This window comes from Thunnus albacares, chromosome 4, assembly GCF_914725855.1.
Source record: "Thunnus albacares chromosome 4, fThuAlb1.1, whole genome shotgun sequence".
NCBI classification, from domain to species: domain Eukaryota; kingdom Metazoa; phylum Chordata; class Actinopteri; order Scombriformes; family Scombridae; genus Thunnus; species Thunnus albacares.
Window position 1 is genome coordinate 7224824 of NC_058109.1, and position 18158 is coordinate 7242981.

Genomic DNA, 18158 nt, shown 5'->3' on the forward strand with positions numbered 1-18158 from the left:
AAGTTTTTTTGTTTATTTTTATTTTTATTTTGTCTGGTTTCACTGCTTAACGACATCTTTGTTTGTTACTGGAGACAGAAAAACAAATACGGGCAAAGATGGGGGGAGAGTAGCAACCTCTGCAGCAGAGTGTGATAGATCCAGACACCTGTCAATCAAAATAAACATCCCAAAATGTAGGAAACAACTGAGATGATGCTGTCAAAAAAGGCAAAAGAGCAAAATACTTACTTACTTCCAAAACAAACAAACAAAAAACATACAGTTTTGGGTGCTCAATTATATATTTTTAAGCACATTGTGTGAATATTTGCTCAGCTTCTTTCATGCCTGTCAAACAACCAGGTGATCATTTAAAAACGGTTGTTGGTAAGAGTGTCCTCAGCTCCAATAAAAGAGTCTAATCCTAAAATGAATGATGTAAGAAATAAAGTCAAATTAAAAATGTTTTTTTTAAATTAATGTTTATTTGTACAGGGACAAGTATATAGCATGAACTAATGCTACATACTACAGCTGTTATAGTCTAAGCTAGTTTGCAATGCTCGTCTCTAGATGGGGATTTACACACACACACACATAACACACAGAGCAACAATAAATATACATAAATTAAAGAACAAAACACAAAGCTCAACAATAAAATACACATAAAACAGCAAAGACACAAACAATTTACAAAGAATAATAATTTAAGTATCAAAAAAACCCACAAGGACCAGATCACTCATCACTATGTTTGAATTTGAGTTTAAAAGTGTCCCAGTTATGTTACATTTTGAGTCCTGCGGTTAAGCAGTTCCACATGTTGATCCCCTCAAACAGAAAAAGCTCACAATGCCCCGTCAGTGTGGTAGTCATAAAAGTTTGTGTGACTTTGTCTCTGAGGAGCTGGTTTCATGCATTTCTGGTTTTCAAGTCAGCCACATGTATTTCTGTTTCTCTCTTTACAGTTTGGTATTAGTAAGAAGCGGCAAAGTCATAATAAAATGTGGGCGTGTGTCTTTGATGTGTAAGCGCACGCACTTCACTGGCCTCTCCTCCTCAGCACACTGCAGGAAATAAGTTATATCCTCTGTAAACACGAACTGATCCAGAGAGCAAAGTGAGTCACATGACAACATTTTGTTACATTTGTCCAGCCTCTCCACCTATTACCAGCACACTCACCCGTCTTAACAACCATAATACACTGAAACACGCCTCAGCCTTTTGAACTGGCGTACAACAAACAGATTGCTCTGCACATAGGAATGATGATTGGCAATAAACTCATTCTACCGACCTAGAAGTCTACCGCTCCACCCAGCTTTGAGCATTGGTTCAAGGAGATGTTATCTATCATACAATCCAATACACAGAATAGATCTGAGAGAATACGGGGGCCTTTTTGGCACGGTGACATATTACTCCACATCCATAGTGACTCTGATCTGTCTGGCTACATGAGTGGTGTTTAATATGACTCATTTATTCATGTTATTTCACCTTGCTCCCCACATGTTACCACTGTGACAATGTTTTTGAAAGACTGAAGGACTTTGCAGCCCCTCGGTTCAGCCTCTGTCTGAAACAGGCTGTTGTTCTGATGGGTCATCTTCCTGGAAGCTGCCACTCAGCTGACTTTCCCCCCAGCTTCGGAGGCTGCATGAACGAACTGTAGTAGTAGGATTTCTTTCTCTCAGTCTCTATTCTGAAAACCATACATGTTCGAGCCCAAATCTGACCCGAAATATGCGAGTGGACAACATGAACAAGACCTTAGCAACAATTTTAGCAACAACGACAGCTGTTTGTTGGCATGCTTGAACAATCTGACATCAGTTCGAGGAGGAAATAGAAGTAACTTTGCAAATGAAGTGTTGAGATACAGCAGGCTGAAGCCCTGAATTTTGACTTTCAGGGTGCATTTTTACAAACGTTTACCTCAAGTTTTGGAGCTTTGACCATATTTAACATAGACATCCAACATCATAACAGTATATAAACTAGAAGAGTGCAGATCTCCACCAGATTTGTACAGTCAAGACGGCGGCGAAGCTAACAAAAACGGGGATTTATTCATCTCGTATCAGGCTTAACTTTAGTGAATCATAACACAGCAGGTATGGAATTAGTCTGCAGATGCTCTGGTTCAAGATGAGACCAAACTTTTCTGTGAATGTCAGTTTTCTGAGTCACGACAAAGGCCAAAATGTTGCCTGCAACAGACTAGGTGTGCCTGGTTTTTAGCCTAGCTGATTGCCACAAATGCCTTTTGCTATGTCATAACGCATATCATAAAAATGCGAGGACTGCTGAAAAGACGATTGTCTAAACTTTACGATAGGCTCATAAGTAACCTTATCAATATTTATTTGAATTGACAGCATAAACTGTTCTCATGGTACTGACATTTGGCACCAATCGATCTAACGTGGCAACAAGGCATGATTGGTCGTCACCAGCGGAAACGAGATTCCAAACTGAAGCGGTTGTTGATCATTTGCGGCCTCTACCGGCTGGTTAAGAGGAGGGTATTAAACATTTTTCTCAAAAATTGTGAATCACCGCAACCCTGAGGGGTCCTCGAGTCATAAATGTGCACAAAAAATATTAGGCTGATGGGTCCAGTAGTGTATGAGATTAGCTGTGGACAGATACACACATGGACACGATCAAACGTATGATCCCCTCCGGGCTTACATCTGGCAGAGATAATGACAGAAAATCACAAAAAATATAATATGTCCCCTTTAGGGTTAATCATTGCTACTGATTTGGAAAGTCAATCGAAAAAAAGAGATTACATTTATTCTGTTGTCCCAGTTCTTAAAGAAATGACTGAGAATTTACAAAAACATGGATCCCAATAAGCATAAACTCTTTGCTCTTGTCATTTTTATAAAGATATTCTTTCAAGTCGACATTGCACGTCAGAACAACTAACCTGTAATGACTCTAAACTGGAATAATATACTTAATTTGTTCCGAGCCAAAAAACGTTGAGAAAACTCAGGCTGTGACTGATATTAACTGCATGTTTTGAAATTTTTAATACATTTTGAAAACCGAGGGAGAAGGTGAACTCCTGCAACAAGCAGCAGACAGATGCTCTGTTCCCGCCATCATCCTTCTGTTATCTTAGTTAGTTTTAGATAACAGGAAGGTTTAGCACACAGTGTTTGATCTTCATATTATCAGTTAACCTTTAATGTGACTCACCTACTCAGTTAGTTGCCGCTGCTGTGTGATCAGGAGTCATAATGGCTCTCAGGCTCGGTATTTGCTCGCTAGCTTAAAGTGTTTTATGGAGGAACTGCTGTGAGTCAGTTGTAGGAAGGGAAATGTCATAAAAATTTGTGTGTGTGTGTGTGTGTAGTGTTAACTGTTAACATTAGTTTCCACCTGCATGTTTTCACAGAAAATTAACACCGTTAAAAGAAATTGTTCAGGAAGTCTGGTGTTAGCTCTCATTGCTGCGGGAGTCTTATTGACTCACAGTCTGTCTGGAAAAGGTGCACACCCGCCGCTATGATCAAAAGCACAACAACAAACTTATCAGTACACAAATACTATACAAGGACATATATTCTCCCTTTCCTCATCGTATCACAATCGCAAATCAAGTCTCTGATATGTACAACAGAGTGTTTTCTGCCGCTGTATGTGTCACCATCAGCTGCACTATTCCAGCTTGTATTACTGTTTTAGGATTTATGTGTTATCCAGTGCAAACTGTCTGTGGTTGGCCATGTGGTTTATGATAGTCCAAAAAAAAAAAGTGCATGTCTGTTTACCGTGTTTAACCTGTTTGCTAAAGGATGTGGCTTTTGATTCTGTATATTTTTATTATTGTATAATTTGAACCTTCCTCTTTTATCACAAGGCTGTTAGCTGGATCTGCAGGTCCCCAATCTGGACCGGACCTCACAAACTGCTGCTGACGTCCTGCTCACCATCTGTCGGAGAGCAGGACGTCACACACACACACACACACACTATGTTCCTCTCTGTCCCTGAAAGTGATTTATCATTCTGAGGTAAGCGGCTAAAAATAGCACAATGACACTATCATCCCTGTGTGTGTGTGTGTGTGTGTGTTTGTTTGTGTTCCTTTAAAACCACTCAGCTGTGTACCAACCAATCAGGTAATGACGTCCTGGTGACATCACAATGATGCAGAACCAGTGAAAAACAAGATGTGACAACGTAGATAAGATGCAGAGGACAAACACATTTTTTTTATGTTATGGGAGCATTAAGGATTTTATTTACACAACTGCAGCAAAACCTTGTTACTCAGAGTAATTTCAACATATCAGACTGCTGATGTTTAGCATTTGTTTTGCATTTTCAAACAAAACAACTTGTTCAAATATTTTTAGTAATGTATCATTTGTAAAAAAATATATATATATATATATTTTAGTAATTTAACATCATACTCATTTTAAAATAAAACAACTGCTGCACAGATGAAGTTATTCGAGAGTTGTAAATAATCACAGCAGATTACAATGCTGACATAAATCATCAGTTATTTACTCTTATTTTGAGCTGATCTTTTATTCAGTTACATACAATGAGAGTAACAGTAGAGAAAACATCTTGACCACCAACATTTAAAAAAAAAAAATCAACCCTTTTTAATCATCTGACTGCTATTCTGACTCTTACAGGCAGAATTATCTGTATGTAGGGGATGTTTTTCATGTCTAAGTCAAGTGACTGTATTTATATAGCCAAAAGCCAGTCAATTATAATATATAGATAAAACCACTTCACTGTAAGATAAAACAAGAGGGAATTTAAAAGAGATGAAACAGAAATGAAAGAAAGACTCTCTGATAAAAGTGTCACATGTTATTACAAAGATTACTCTCACTGAATAAAAACAAGTTCATTTAATAAATCTTGTACATGTGAGACTAGAGTTTAACCCAGTGTTGTAGTCATTCTGACCTTTGACCCAAACATTAAACACAGTCAGGCAGTTTCTGCACATGCTCAGTAGAATCTCTTAGTCAGCAGATATGAAAGCAAAGCTGCTTAAATTACAGTCAGTGGCTTATAAAGTTATCCAACATCTAGTGAAAATAATCACAACACAGCTAAAATACATCAAAAGTATTTTGAGGTTTACATTTATATTATGTATTCTATTTTCTTATTCAGAGTTAATTACAATGACAGCAACAGTAGAGAAAACTTAATTTCCTAAATCACTAATGTTACATGAACTTTAAACCTAAAATGAAATCTGTACCTTTAAATAAAGAGACTCTCACTGTGACAACATGACTGACAGCAGAATTAAACTGATGGTACTTTTTAAACATGTAGATATTTCTGTTAACAGACTATTTCAGTAATTCTGTTTCATTCATAAAGAGACAAATAAAAATGTAATTATATTTGATGGCTGTTGGTGTACACTGCCTAATCATCATTATCGTCATCATCACTGTCATAATCATTGTTGTGGTAATCATCATCATCATCATCATCATCATCATCACCATAGTAAAATCATAATTGGTAGTTCATCCTTGTTACCAATGCATGGAAACAACTTCCCAGTGAATGTCTCTGTGAAGGTGTGTATGTGTGCTTCAGTATCAAGATCATAGAATGATAGTTTTCCTCCATCGTAGTCCAGATGAACTCTGATCCTCTGGAGCGCCTTCTTCACTTGGAGAACATCTACCTCATCTGGTCCAGAGAGTGCTTTGTATTTGCCAGCACAGAAACCAATCCCCAAAACTTGAAACTCCTCTTTAGTTGCCACACCCATGACCCAGTCTGTACTGTCTCCAACCTCAACATCCCAGCTGTGAGTCCCTGAGTTAAAGCCCTCAGAGCCCAGGACGATGGAACAGTTCTTAATCCTCTCTGGGTTTTTAGGAAGCTGCTGTCTCTCTCCACGTCTCACACTGGTCAGATCTTCAGACAGGATGAGTTCTGGATGAGCAGTGTTTGGATCCAGAATCACAGGAGTGCAGGAGACCATCGCCTTCATCTTGTTCCAGATGTTGAAGGTCAGGTTGCCCAGGTGTTTGGCCACATCTATCAGAGCTCCTGAGACCAGCTCTGGATCATCCAGCAGGGGGCGCTGCTGGACTCTTTTCACTGCAGCCTTGTAGTTCTGCAGGAATGAGATGTCTTCAGCTCTCAGCTCCTCCTCTGTGGCTCTGACTGTGTCTGAAAGAGCAGCTATCTCTCTGTTCAGAGTCTCAATCTTCACCCTCATTACTTTACTTTTCTGCTCCTCTTCCTCCCTTAGAGCAGCAGTCCTGGCCTCCTCTTCCTCTTGTAGAAACTGGTGAAGCTTCTCAAACTGCTCCTTAATCTTCCTCTCTGTGTCTCTGGCCTGGACCTTAATGTGTTCTGCTGTTTGATCACAGTTTCCTTTAACTTCTTCAAAAAGCTTCAGTTTGTCCTTTAAGGGCTTCAGGGATTTCTGGAGCTCCTCTTTGTGATCCTGTGCAGCTTCATCGATGGGTCTGAATCTGTGGTTGGTGTGTATTTTTGAATCTCTGCAGACAACACACACTGGCTGCTGATGGTCCAGACAGAAGAGTTTGAGTCTCTCAGAGTGCAGACTGCAGAGATCCTCAGACCCTGCTGAAGCTCGCTGATGTCTCTCCAGTGAGAAGGCCTCACACAGGTTCTTTAATACCAGGTTCTGAGGTGGATCACTCCTTGATGATCTTCTCTTACACAGTGGACACATCTGTGTTTGTTTCTCTCTCCACCAGGTCTTCAGACAGTCTTTACAGAAGCTGTGGCTACATGACAGGACCACAGGATCTTTAAAGATGTCATGGCAGACAGAACAGGAGAGATCCTCCTCCGACCAGAAAGACATTTTCACTCAGAGTAAAGCTGAAAACACACCAGGCAAAACATGCAAACAAGAACATCCAGTGTGATTTGTTTCCTCTTGTGTAAATGTCTCTTGAAGTTACTTTTACTTTGTTCTGTGTTTTTCCTTAAAATTGTGTCTGATCAGCAGCAGCTGGAAGCATTCGTATTCCAGTATTTCAGTATTCTGTCTTATAGCTGTCCTGTTTTAGTTGTTGTGAGTTCAAGTCATGAGTTTATTCTGATGGTGAAATTTATAATCTGTCTCTCCAGATATTTCTCCTCCCAGTGTCAGAGGAAGTGGTTGGTGCTGTTTTCCTATTTGACAAGTCAGAAACAGGCAGACCTCTGTCACGTAGTTTCTTGATAATTCTCAGCTCTTAACTGTGAAAAAGTCGATGTAAGTTTAATTTGAACCCTCTGATGCACAACATGGATCTAAAATGACCCGATCAAATTATTTTGTTTAATATCTTTGCATGTTATGCATTTTATTACTCAATATGTAATGAATTCCTCAACTGGGGAATTCCCTCGATATGATTTTACATTGATGTGATGTTCCTGAAATATCAGACAGAACATGTGACTTCCTATTAGAAAATACTAATTTATCAAGTCAATTAAAGAACTTTATTTCTTTGAAACGCAGTGTTTTATTGAGATTAGATCACCTTTAAGGGAGGAAATGAGATATGATAGATTTTGCGTTAAACATAACATGCTGTAACAATTTTCATGGCATAAATTGAATGTATGAGTGTGTTTATGATATATTTACCTCAAACTAAAGAATCTGAAATAAGATCTTCATCCATCCAAGTCAATTGTGGATGGAAGAAATAAACATGTTTCCCTTTGGGGAGTATAATATTTTATAAATTTGATCAAAAAAAGTTTCTCTAAGATGTTTATAAAATTTGATTTCTCTATTTATCTCAAATTGAAATTTGACTCAGACATAAAGGCTGCTTTACAATAATGATATGTAATTTAATTTACATAATAAACATTTCATTTAAGTGCTGTAACTCTTATGTTGAAAGGAAAAGTCATGAGAGCCTACACAGTGGTGCAGTCATAGTCTGATGTCCAGCAACACCATCACTTCCCACTTTCTCTTTTTCCTGGTTTCAGACAGTTCATTAATGGAGCGATTAGGGTTTTTTCTGTCTGTATTTGATTTGGATCCTGTTTCCTCTACATACAGTACAGTATATAGTCAATACAGCACATGACAGAGGTCTGACATCAAACCTGATCACTGACAGTTATGTAAAAAACTTCAAAATAAGAGATGCTCCATTAATAATAATAGTAATAATCTTTATTTATAGAGCAGTTTTCAAAGTCCAAGTTACAAAGTGTTTCACAAGGGCAACAAAAATAAAATAGACAATCCATAAAATCTTATATTTTAAAAAACAGATAAAACTATTTCAGTGTATAAAACAAGAGAGAATTTAAACGAGATGAAAATAGAAATAAAGGACAGTTGAAAGAAAATACAAACAGCTAAAATCAGGAAAGACTCTCAGATTAAAGTGTCACGTTATTACAAAGACAAGTTCATGAAATAAATCTTGTACATGTGAGACCAGAGTTTAACCTAGTGTTGTAGTCATTCTGACCTTTGACCCAAACATTAAACACAGTCAGGCAGTTTTTGCACATGCTCAGTAGAATCTCTTAGTCAGCAGATATGAAGGCAAAGCTGCTGAAATTACAGTCAGTGGCTTATAAAGTTATCCAACAGCTAGTGAAAATAATCACAACACAGCTAAAATACATCAAAAGTATTTTGAGGTTTATATTTATATTATTTAGTTGTTTTTCTAATTCAGAGTTAATTATAATGACAGCAACAGTAGAGAAACCCTGATTTCCTAAATCACTAATATTACATGAACTCTAAACCTAAAATGAAATCTGTACCTTTAAATAAAAAGACTCTCACTGTGACAACATGACTGACAGCAGAATTAAACTGATGGTACTTTTACAGATTGTAAAGCATCCAGAGTTTCATCACAGTTTAATCATAAACATTAATTTACATTTAACAGTAACTCTGTTTCATTCATTCATAAAGATACTAATGAAATGTAATCGTAATTGATAGTACTTCCCTATTGATGGCTGTTGGTGTACACTGCTTAATCATCATCATCTTCATCATCATCAACCACCTCTGGTAAAATCTTAATTGGCAGTTCATCAGCATTGCTAATGCATGGAAACAACTTCCCAGTGAAAGTCTCTGTGAAGGTGTGTATGTGTGCTTCAGTATCAAGATCAGAGAATGACAGTTTTCCTCCGTCGTAGTCCAGATGAACTCTGATCCTCTGCAGCTTCTTCTTCACTTGGAGAACAGCTTCTTCATCTGATCCAGAGAGTGCTTTGTATTCACCATCACAAAAACCAATCACCAAAACTCCACACTCTGCTGCCACACCCAGGCCCCAGCCTGTACTGTCTCCAACCTCAACATCCCAGCTGTGAGTCCCTGAGTTAAATCCCTCAGAGCCAAGGATAGAGGCACAGTCCTCAAATCTCTCTGGGTTTTTAGGAAGCTTCTGTCTCTCTCCACGTCTCACACTGGTCAGATCTTCAGACAGGATGAGTTCTGGGACGGCAGTGTTTGGATCCAGAATCACTGGAGTGTAGGAGACCATCTTCTTCATCTTGTTCCAGATGTTGAAGGTCAGGTTGCCCAGGTGTTTGGCCACGTCCATCAAAGCTCCTGAGACCAGCTCTGGATCATCCAGCAGGGGGCGCTGCTGGACTCTTTTCACTGCAGCCTTGTAGTTCTGCAGGAATGAGACGTCTTCAGCTCTCAGCTCCTCCTCTGTGGCTCTGATTAAGTCTGAAAGAGCTGCTATCTCTCTGCTAAGAGTCTCAATCTTCTCCTTCATTATCTGACTCTTCTGCTCCTCTTCCTCCCTCAGAGCAGCAACTCTGGCCTCCTCTTCCTCCTGTAGAAAATGGTGGAGCTTCTTAAACTGCTCCTTAATCTGCCTCTCTGTGTCTCTGGCCTGTATCTTAATGTGTTCTGCTGTTTGATCACAGTTTCCTTTAACATCTTTAAAGAGCTTCAGTTTGTCCTTTAAGGGCTTCAGAGATTTCTGGAGCTCCTCTTTGTGATCATGTGCAGCTTCATCGATGGGTCTGAATCTGTGGTTGTTGTGCGATTTTGAATCTCTGCAGATGAGACACACTGGCTGCTGATGGTCCAGACAGAAGAGTTTGAGTTTCTCAGAGTGCAGACTGCAGAGGGCCTCAGACCCTGCTGAAGCTGTTTGATCCCTCTTAAGTAAGAAGGCCTCACACAGGTTCCTTAATGCCAAGTTACGAGGTGGATCACTCCTTGATGATCTTCTATTACAGAGTGGACACTCCTGTGTTTGTTTCCCTCTCCACCAGGTCTTCAGACAGTCTTTACAGAAGCTGTGGCTACATGTCAAAACAACAGGATCTTTAAAGATGTCATGGCAGACAGAACAGGAGAGATCTTCCTCCGACCGGGAAGACATTTTCACTCAGAGTAAAGCTGAAAACACTCCAGGCAAAACACTCAAACAAGAAAATCTGGTGTGATTGGTTTCCTCTGGCTTAAATGTCTCTTGAAGTTACCTTTACTTTGTTCTGTGTTTTTCCTTAAACTTGCGTTCGATCAGCAGCAGCTGGAAGCATTCGTATTCCAGTAATTTCAGTATCCTGTCTTGTAGCTGTCCTGTTTTAGTTGTTGTGAGTTCCAAGTCACGAGTAATCTGAAGGTGAATCTTATCATTTGTCTTTCAGGATATTTTTCCTCCCAGTGTCAGAGGAATGCTGTTTTCCTGTTTGACAAGTCAGAAACAGACTGCCCTCTGTCACGTAGTTTCTTGATAATGCTCAGCTCTTAACTCTAAGAAACTCAGTGTAAGTTTCACTTTAGCCCTCTGATGCATAACGTGGATCAAAACTGACCTGAGTGAATGATTTTGTTTAATATTTTATATTACTCAATATGTAATGAGATCCTTAACTAAGTTATTTTTTACATCACATAGACTTATTTGAATGTTATTTTATATTATTTTTAAATAAAAAATGTTTCTGTATCAATATCCAGTAAATGCACAACATGGGTCAAAAATGACCCATAGGTATTCTGAATAGGAACCTTTAATTTGTTTACATATTTGTAATTAGGAACATATTTTATTGCAGACCACGCCCCTCCCCCACCATTGATAATTTCTTTACCGATGTCCCTTTGACTGAGAAGCTCCTTGAGAAGGACCTGACCACTGTGGGGACCCTTTGTCAGAACAAGCCAGATACCGGCCATAATTAAACCATCCAATTCCAAGCGGGTATATAGCTCTGAATTTACACAGAGATGGCCCATGTAGCTCTGGTACAACATGCTGGATGTTGCCACCCTAATTGCTTACACCACCTTCACTGCACTACATTGGAGGGTGTAACACATGCCCAGCGGCTGTTCATCTAGGAGCTGGCCAAAGAGCTTGTCATGCCATACATGAAGAGGCACCTAAAAGACACAGTTCCACAAGAACATCAAAGAGGCAATGATCAGAGGTGGGTTGAAGGCCATCACGCAACCTAAGGAGAGTCTCACAGCACCAAGTTATACGGAAGAGGTGTCAGATCTGCCCATCTGTGAGTGATTGAAAAGTCAGCAGTTGGTCCGCACAATTCCAAAAACCTGTATGCAAGGATCACGGCGACAAACAAACTGTTGTAATTTGTTCTGAGTGTATGCGCTGAAAGAAAGTATAATGGAATGCAAGTGGATGTAGACAGACCCATGTGCAAGGATCATAGTGACAAACACACACCGTGGTTATTTGATATGGTTGTCCATGATGAGATAAGCAAAGGAATACTGTTAAGTTTAGAGTTTTTTGTCAGTATTGTTCACTACAGTGTTGATGGTAATGAAAACTGCTATCCAGATCAATAATTCTACAATCATATATGTGATGTGATATAGTGATGTGTATATTATTAAGGGAAAGTCACAAATGAATACATTTGAAGTATTGTTTTTTGCGCAGCCAGAAATGTTAAAAAACAATAAGTAATATGTTTTGTCTCTTTTTAGAAAAAAATGGGGCTGTTGACTTTTATCCTGGTGGGTCATTTTTGACCCATGTCAGTAAATTTCAGTTAGATGTGTAAACAACATACTAAACTAAATACTATATATTACATTTTTACTTGGCCTGAAGCTAATCAAAAGTTCATATTCATGTGTTTGGTGCACATCTAGGACTAAAGAGGCCTAAATCACCTGTCTCACTAGAAAGTAGCTATTGTATTGGTAAGTCAGATAAATAGTAACAATTTGTATTTAAAAAGTCACTTAAGCATTTTATTTGAAGTCCTTGTTAACTGAAATAATTAAGAAATGGGGCTGTAACACAAACTAGAAAATGCATTTCCTGCAGAAAATGCATGTGAATGCTGACAGCTGAAATGAATCACAGAGCATTGCTGAAAATACAGAAATCTGAAATGAGTTTTATTATAAAACGCTGAAACTCTCATATGCATTGCACTGCACTGCTGAAATGTAAAACTGGCAACATTGGAGGATGAATTACCTAAAGAAACTAAGAGTTGACATACATTGATTGAAAACTGGAAGCTAAACCTTAATACTTTCAAAGATGGACGTTGAAATAAATTGCCTGAAAAGACTGAAAGAACAAATGCTTTGTATTAATACCAAACAGATGAAGTGAATTGCTAAACATGTTGGAACAGAAAAGGCATTGGCCTAAAGAACTGAGATGTGCAAAGCATTACTGAAGATGCAGAAATGTGAAATGAATTGCTAGAATTGTAAGCTAAACTGCATTATCTAAGGAATCTATGAGCTGAAGTACATTGTTATTGCTATACTATGCATTGCTAAATTGTTGAAAAAGTTTAATATTTTAAAAAGTATGAATGGTAGAAAAAAGTTGAATTGACGCATAAATGTCCTGAAAGAACAAGTTTAACATTTGAATGGTTTCTGTAGCTTAAAGTATGAAGAAGTAGTAGTCAACCAAAAAAACATACAGAAGAAGAGCAAACTTCTACAACAAAGCATTTATTTTGAAATACAAGTCTCATCCTGAACTCCCTGTTAGATAAAGTAACTCTATGGGGCTTTGATACAATTACTGTCCATGGTTTTTATTTTGCAAAACTAGGTCCATTCCTAGTTTCTTGTTAAGATATAGTTACTGTCTGTGGCTTTTATTTTGAAAAACAAGCTTCATCTCAACTTTTTAGATACAATTACTCTATGAGGCTTTTATTTAGAAAAAGCAGCCTTATTCTGACTTCCCTGTTAAGATACAGATACTCTTGGGCTTTTATTTTGAAAAACAAGGCCCTTCCCTACTTTCCTGGTAACATACAGTGACCATTGGGGGATTTTATTTTGAAAAACTTGGTCACTCCCCAGTTTCCTGTTAACATATAGTGATCATTTTGGGCTCTTATTTTGAAAAACAAGCCTCATCCTGAGCTTTCTTTTGATATAGTGGAATCATCCTTTAAAACACAATTACTCTATGAGGCTTTTATTTTAAAAAAAACAGCCTCATTTGGACTTCTCTGTTAAGATACAGTTACATTCTTGGGCTTTATTTTAAAAAAAACTAGGCCCATCCTATGTTTCTTGTTAACATATAGTGACTGTTGGGGGCTTTTATTTTGAAAAACTGGGTCACTCCCTAATTTCCTGTTGACATACAGTGACCATTGGTGACTTTTATTTTGAAAAACTTGGTCCATCCCTAGTTCCCTATGAAAAGTTAGACAGAAAGCAGTATTTGGGTGAAATAAAGCTTTAAAACAGGTCTAAAAATAGCTTCATAGCACAGCACCCAGTTTGTTATGGTGACAGTGCACCCCCGTGAGTGCTTGTCAGCATTCACACTAATTATATTTGATGGCACTTCCCTGTAACAAATTGATGGCTGTTGATGTGCCCTCTCTAATCATCATTGTCGTCGTCATCACTGTCGAAATCATCTCCATCAAAACCATTGCCATCTTCACTGTTGTCACCATCATCACGATAATCATCATCCTCATCATCATAATCATCATACTCATCATCATCATCCATCTCTGGTAAAATCTGAATTGGCAGTTCTGACACATACTGCACAGTGCTGGAAATGTCTTGGTTATGATTTTACGTTGATGTGATGCTCCTGAAATGTTCCTGAAATGTCCTGATCACTGACAATTATGTAAAAAACTTCACAGTGATAGATGCCTCATTAATAATAATAGTAATAATCTTTATTTATAGAGCAGTTTTCAAAATCCACTTTACAAAGCGCTTCACGAAGGCAGTAAAAATAAAACAGACAATTAATAAAATCATATATTTTAAAAAACAGATAAAACTACTTCAGTGTATAAAACAAGAGATATTTTAAGAGATGAAAACAGAAATAAAAGATGATTGAAAGAGAACACAAACAGGTAAAATCAGGAAAGACTTCACGTTGTGTCACGTTATTACAAAGATTACTCTCACTCAATAAAAACAAGTTTATCAAATAAATCTTGTACATGTGAGACTAGAGTTTAACCCAGTGTTGTAGTCATTCTGACCTTTGACCCAAACATTAAACACAGTTTTTGCACATGCTCAGTAGAATCTCTTAGTCAGCAGATATGAAGGCAAAGCTGCTGAAATTACAGTCAGTGGCTTATAAAGTTATCCAACATCTAGTGAAAATAATCACAACACAGCTAAAATACATCAAAAGTATTTTGAGGTTTATATTTATATTATGTATTCTATTTTCTTATTCAGAGTTAATTATAATGACAGCAACAGTAGAGAAAACTTCCTAAATCACTAATATTACATGAACTCTAAACCCAAAATGAAAACTGTACCTTTAAATAAAGAGACTCTCACTGTGACAACACGACTGACAGCTGAATTAAACTGATGGTACTTTTACAGATTGTAAAGCATCCAGAGTTTCATCACAGTTTAATCATAAACATGTAGATATTTCTGTTATCAGACTATTTCAGTAATCGCGTTTCATTCATTCATAAAGAGACAAATAAAAATGGAATTACATTTGATGGCTGTTGGTGTACACTGCCTAATCATCATTGAATTCATCATAATCGCTGTTATCGCTGTTATCACTGATATCACGATAAAACCTTGAAGTGGCGATGTTGGTGTGGATTACGCCGTCATTGTAATCATCATCATCATCATCATAATCATTATCATCATCATCATCCACCTCTGGTAAAATCTTAATTGGCAGTTCGTCCTTACTACCAATGAATGGAAACAACTTCTCAATAAAAGTCTTTGTGATGATGTGTATGCGTGCTTTAGCATCAAGATCAGAGAATGACAGTTTTCCTCTATTGTAGTCCAGATGAACTCTGATCCTCTGCAGCTTCTTCTTCACTTGGAGAACAGCTTCTTCATCTGATCCAGAGAGTGCTTTGTATTTACCATCACAAAAAGCAATCAACAAAAGTCCACACTCTTCTTTAGTTGTCACACCCATGAACCAGTCTGTATTGTCTCCAACCTCAACATCCCAGCGGTGAGTCCCTGAGTCAAAGCCCTCAGAGCCCAGGACAATGGCAAAGTTCTCAATTCTCTCTGGATTTTCAGGAAGCTTCTGTCTCTCTCCACATCTCACACTGGTCAGATCTTCAGACAGGATGAGTTCTGGATGAGCAGTGTTTGGATCCAGAATCACAGGAGTGTAGGAGACCATCTCCTTCATCTTGTTCCAGATGTTGAAGGTCAAGTTGCCCAGGTGTTTGGCCACATCTATCAGAGCTCCTGAGACCAGCTCTGGATTATCCAGCAGGGGGCGCTGCTGGACTCTTTCCACTGCAGCCTTGTAGTTCTGCAGGAATGAGATGTCTTCAGCTCTCAGCTCCTCCTCTGTGACTCTGATTGTGTCTGAAAGAGCTGCTATCTCTCTGCTCAGAGTCTCAATCTTCTCCTTCATCATTTGACTCTTCTGCTCCTCTTCCTCCCTCAGAGCAGCGATCCTGGCCTCCTCTTCCTCTTGTAGAAACTGATGAAGCTTCTTAAACTGCTCCTTAATCTGCCTCTCTGTGTCTCCTACCTGGACCTTAATGTGTTCTGCTGTTTGATCACAGTTTCCTTTAACTTCTTCAAAAAGCTTCAGTTTCTCCTTTAAGGGCTTCAGGGATTTCTGGAGCTCCTCTTTGTGATCCTGTGCAGCTTCATCGATGGGTCTGAATCTGTGGTTGTTGTGTGTTTTTGAATCTCTGCAGACAACACACACTGGCTGCTGATGGTCCAGACAGAAGAGTTTGAGTTTCTCAGAGTGCAGACTGCAGAGGGCCTCAGACCCTGCTGAAACTCTCTGATCTCTCTCCAGTAAAAAGGCCTCACACAGGTTCTTTAATGCCAAGATACGAGGTGGATCACTCCTTGATGATCTTCTCTTACAAAGTGGACACTCCTGTGTTTGTTTATCCCTCCACCAGGTCTTCAGACAGTCTTTACAGAAGCTGTGGCTACATGACAGGACCACAGGATCTTTAAAGATGTCCTGGCAGACAGAACAGGAGAGATCGTCCTCTGACCGGGAAGACATTTTCACTCAGAGTAAAACTGAAAACACACCAGGCAAAACACTTAAACAAGAAAATCCTTTGTGATTGCCTTCCTCCTTAGAAAATGTCTCTTGAAGTTACTTTTACTTTGATCTGTATTTTTCCTTAAATTTGTGTCCGATCAGCAGCAGCTGGAAGCATTCGTATTCCAGTATTTCCGTATTCTGTCTTGTAGCTGTCCTGTTTTAGTTGTTGTGAGTTCAAGTCATGAGATTAGTCTGCAGGTGAAATTTATAATCTGTCTCTCAGGAAATTTCTCCTCCGACTGTCAAAGGAAGTGGTTGGTGCTGGTTTCCTGTTTGACAAGTCAGAAAAGAGGCTGATCTCTGTCACAAAGTTTCTTGGCAATTCTCAGCTTTCAACTGTAAGAAACTCAATGTAACTAAACACTCAGTTTTGAATAAGATTCAGCTAAATACAGACAGAGAAACAGAAACAGACACGTACTGCAAAGACTCCACACAGTGCTGGAAATGTCCTTGGTTATGATTTTACATTGATGTGATGTTCCTGAAATATCAGACAGTCAGAATATGTGATGTCCTATTAGAAAATACTAATTTATCAAGTTCATTCAGGTTAAAAAATAGCTTTACTCCTTTGAAATACAGTGTTTTACTGAGATTAGATCACCTTTGAGGGGGGAAATGAGATATGATAGATTTTGCATAAAATGTAACGTGCTGTAACAATTTTCATGGCATAAATTGAATGTATGTGTGTTTATGATATATTTACCTCAAACTAAAGAATCTGAAATAAGATTGTCATCCATCCACATCAGTTTTGGATGAAAGAAATAAACATGTGTCCCTTTGGGGAGTATAATATTTAATAAATTTGATCAAAAAGTTTAGACTGATATGTTTGTAAAATTTGATTTCTCTATTTATCTCAAAGTGAAATTTGACTCAGACATAAAGGCTGCTTTAAAATGATGATATGTAATTTAATTTACATAATAAACATTTCATTTAAATGCTGTAACTCTTATGTTGAAAGGAAAAGTCATGTAAGCCTACACAGTGGTGCAGTCATAGTCTGATGTCCAGCAACACCATCACTTCCCACTTTCTCTATTTCCTGGTTTCAGACAGTTCATTAATGGAGCGATTAGGGTTTTTTTCTGTCTGTATTTGATTTGGATCCTGTTTCCTCTACATACAGTACAGTATATAGTCAATACAGCACATGACAGAGGTCTGACATCAAACCTGATCAATGACAGTTATGTAAAAAACCTCACAGTGAGAGATGCTCCATTAATAATAATAGTAATAATCTTTATTTATAGAGCAGTTTTCAAAGTCCATGTTAAAGAGTGCTTCATAAGGTCAGCAAAAATAAAACAGACAATTCATTAAATCATATATTTTAGAAACAGATAAAACTACTTCAGTGTATAAAACAAGAGAGAATTTAAAAGTGATGAAAACATAAATAAAAGACAATTGAAAGAAAAGTGTCACATTATTACAAAGATTACTCTCACTGAATAAAAACAAGTTCATGAAATAAATCTTGTACATGTGAGACTAGAGTTTAACCCAGTGTTGTAGTCATTCTGACCTTTGACCCAAACATTAAACACAGTCAGGTAGTTTCTGCACATGCTCAGTAGAATCTCTTAGTCAGCAGATATGAAGGCA

General features: G+C 38.1%; 3 protein-coding genes across 3 annotated transcripts; all 3 read right to left on the minus strand.

The window, feature by feature from the left end:
• Positions 1-5497: 5497 nt before the first annotated feature.
• LOC122980509 (nuclear factor 7, ovary-like) lies at positions 5498-6850 on the minus strand. The gene has a single exon (XM_044348581.1). The coding sequence runs from the start codon at positions 6848-6850 to the stop codon at positions 5498-5500; it is 1353 nt and encodes a 450-aa protein (XP_044204516.1).
• Positions 6851-8982: 2132 nt separating this feature from the next.
• LOC122981385 (nuclear factor 7, ovary-like) lies at positions 8983-10430 on the minus strand. Its single transcript, XM_044350083.1, has one exon. The coding sequence runs from the start codon at positions 10377-10379 to the stop codon at positions 9003-9005; it is 1377 nt and encodes a 458-aa protein (XP_044206018.1). The 5' UTR covers positions 10380-10430; the 3' UTR covers positions 8983-9002.
• A 4369-nt stretch (positions 10431-14799) lies between these two features.
• LOC122981233 (nuclear factor 7, ovary-like) lies at positions 14800-16708 on the minus strand. The gene has a single exon (XM_044349878.1). It carries the CDS (start codon positions 16488-16490, stop codon positions 14991-14993), a length of 1500 nt encoding a protein of 499 aa, XP_044205813.1. The 5' UTR covers positions 16491-16708; the 3' UTR covers positions 14800-14990.
• Between the last annotated feature and the right edge of the window lie 1450 nt (positions 16709-18158).

Bases quoted from the DNA above. Each gene is read 5' to 3' on its own strand.
- LOC122980509 (XM_044348581.1), bottom strand. From the start codon at position 6,850: ATGTCTTTCTGGTCGGAGGAGGATCTCTCCTGTTCTGTCTGCCATGAC.
- LOC122981385 (XM_044350083.1), bottom strand. From the start codon at position 10,379: ATGTCTTCCCGGTCGGAGGAAGATCTCTCCTGTTCTGTCTGCCATGAC.
- LOC122981233 (XM_044349878.1), bottom strand. From the start codon at position 16,490: ATGTCTTCCCGGTCAGAGGACGATCTCTCCTGTTCTGTCTGCCAGGAC.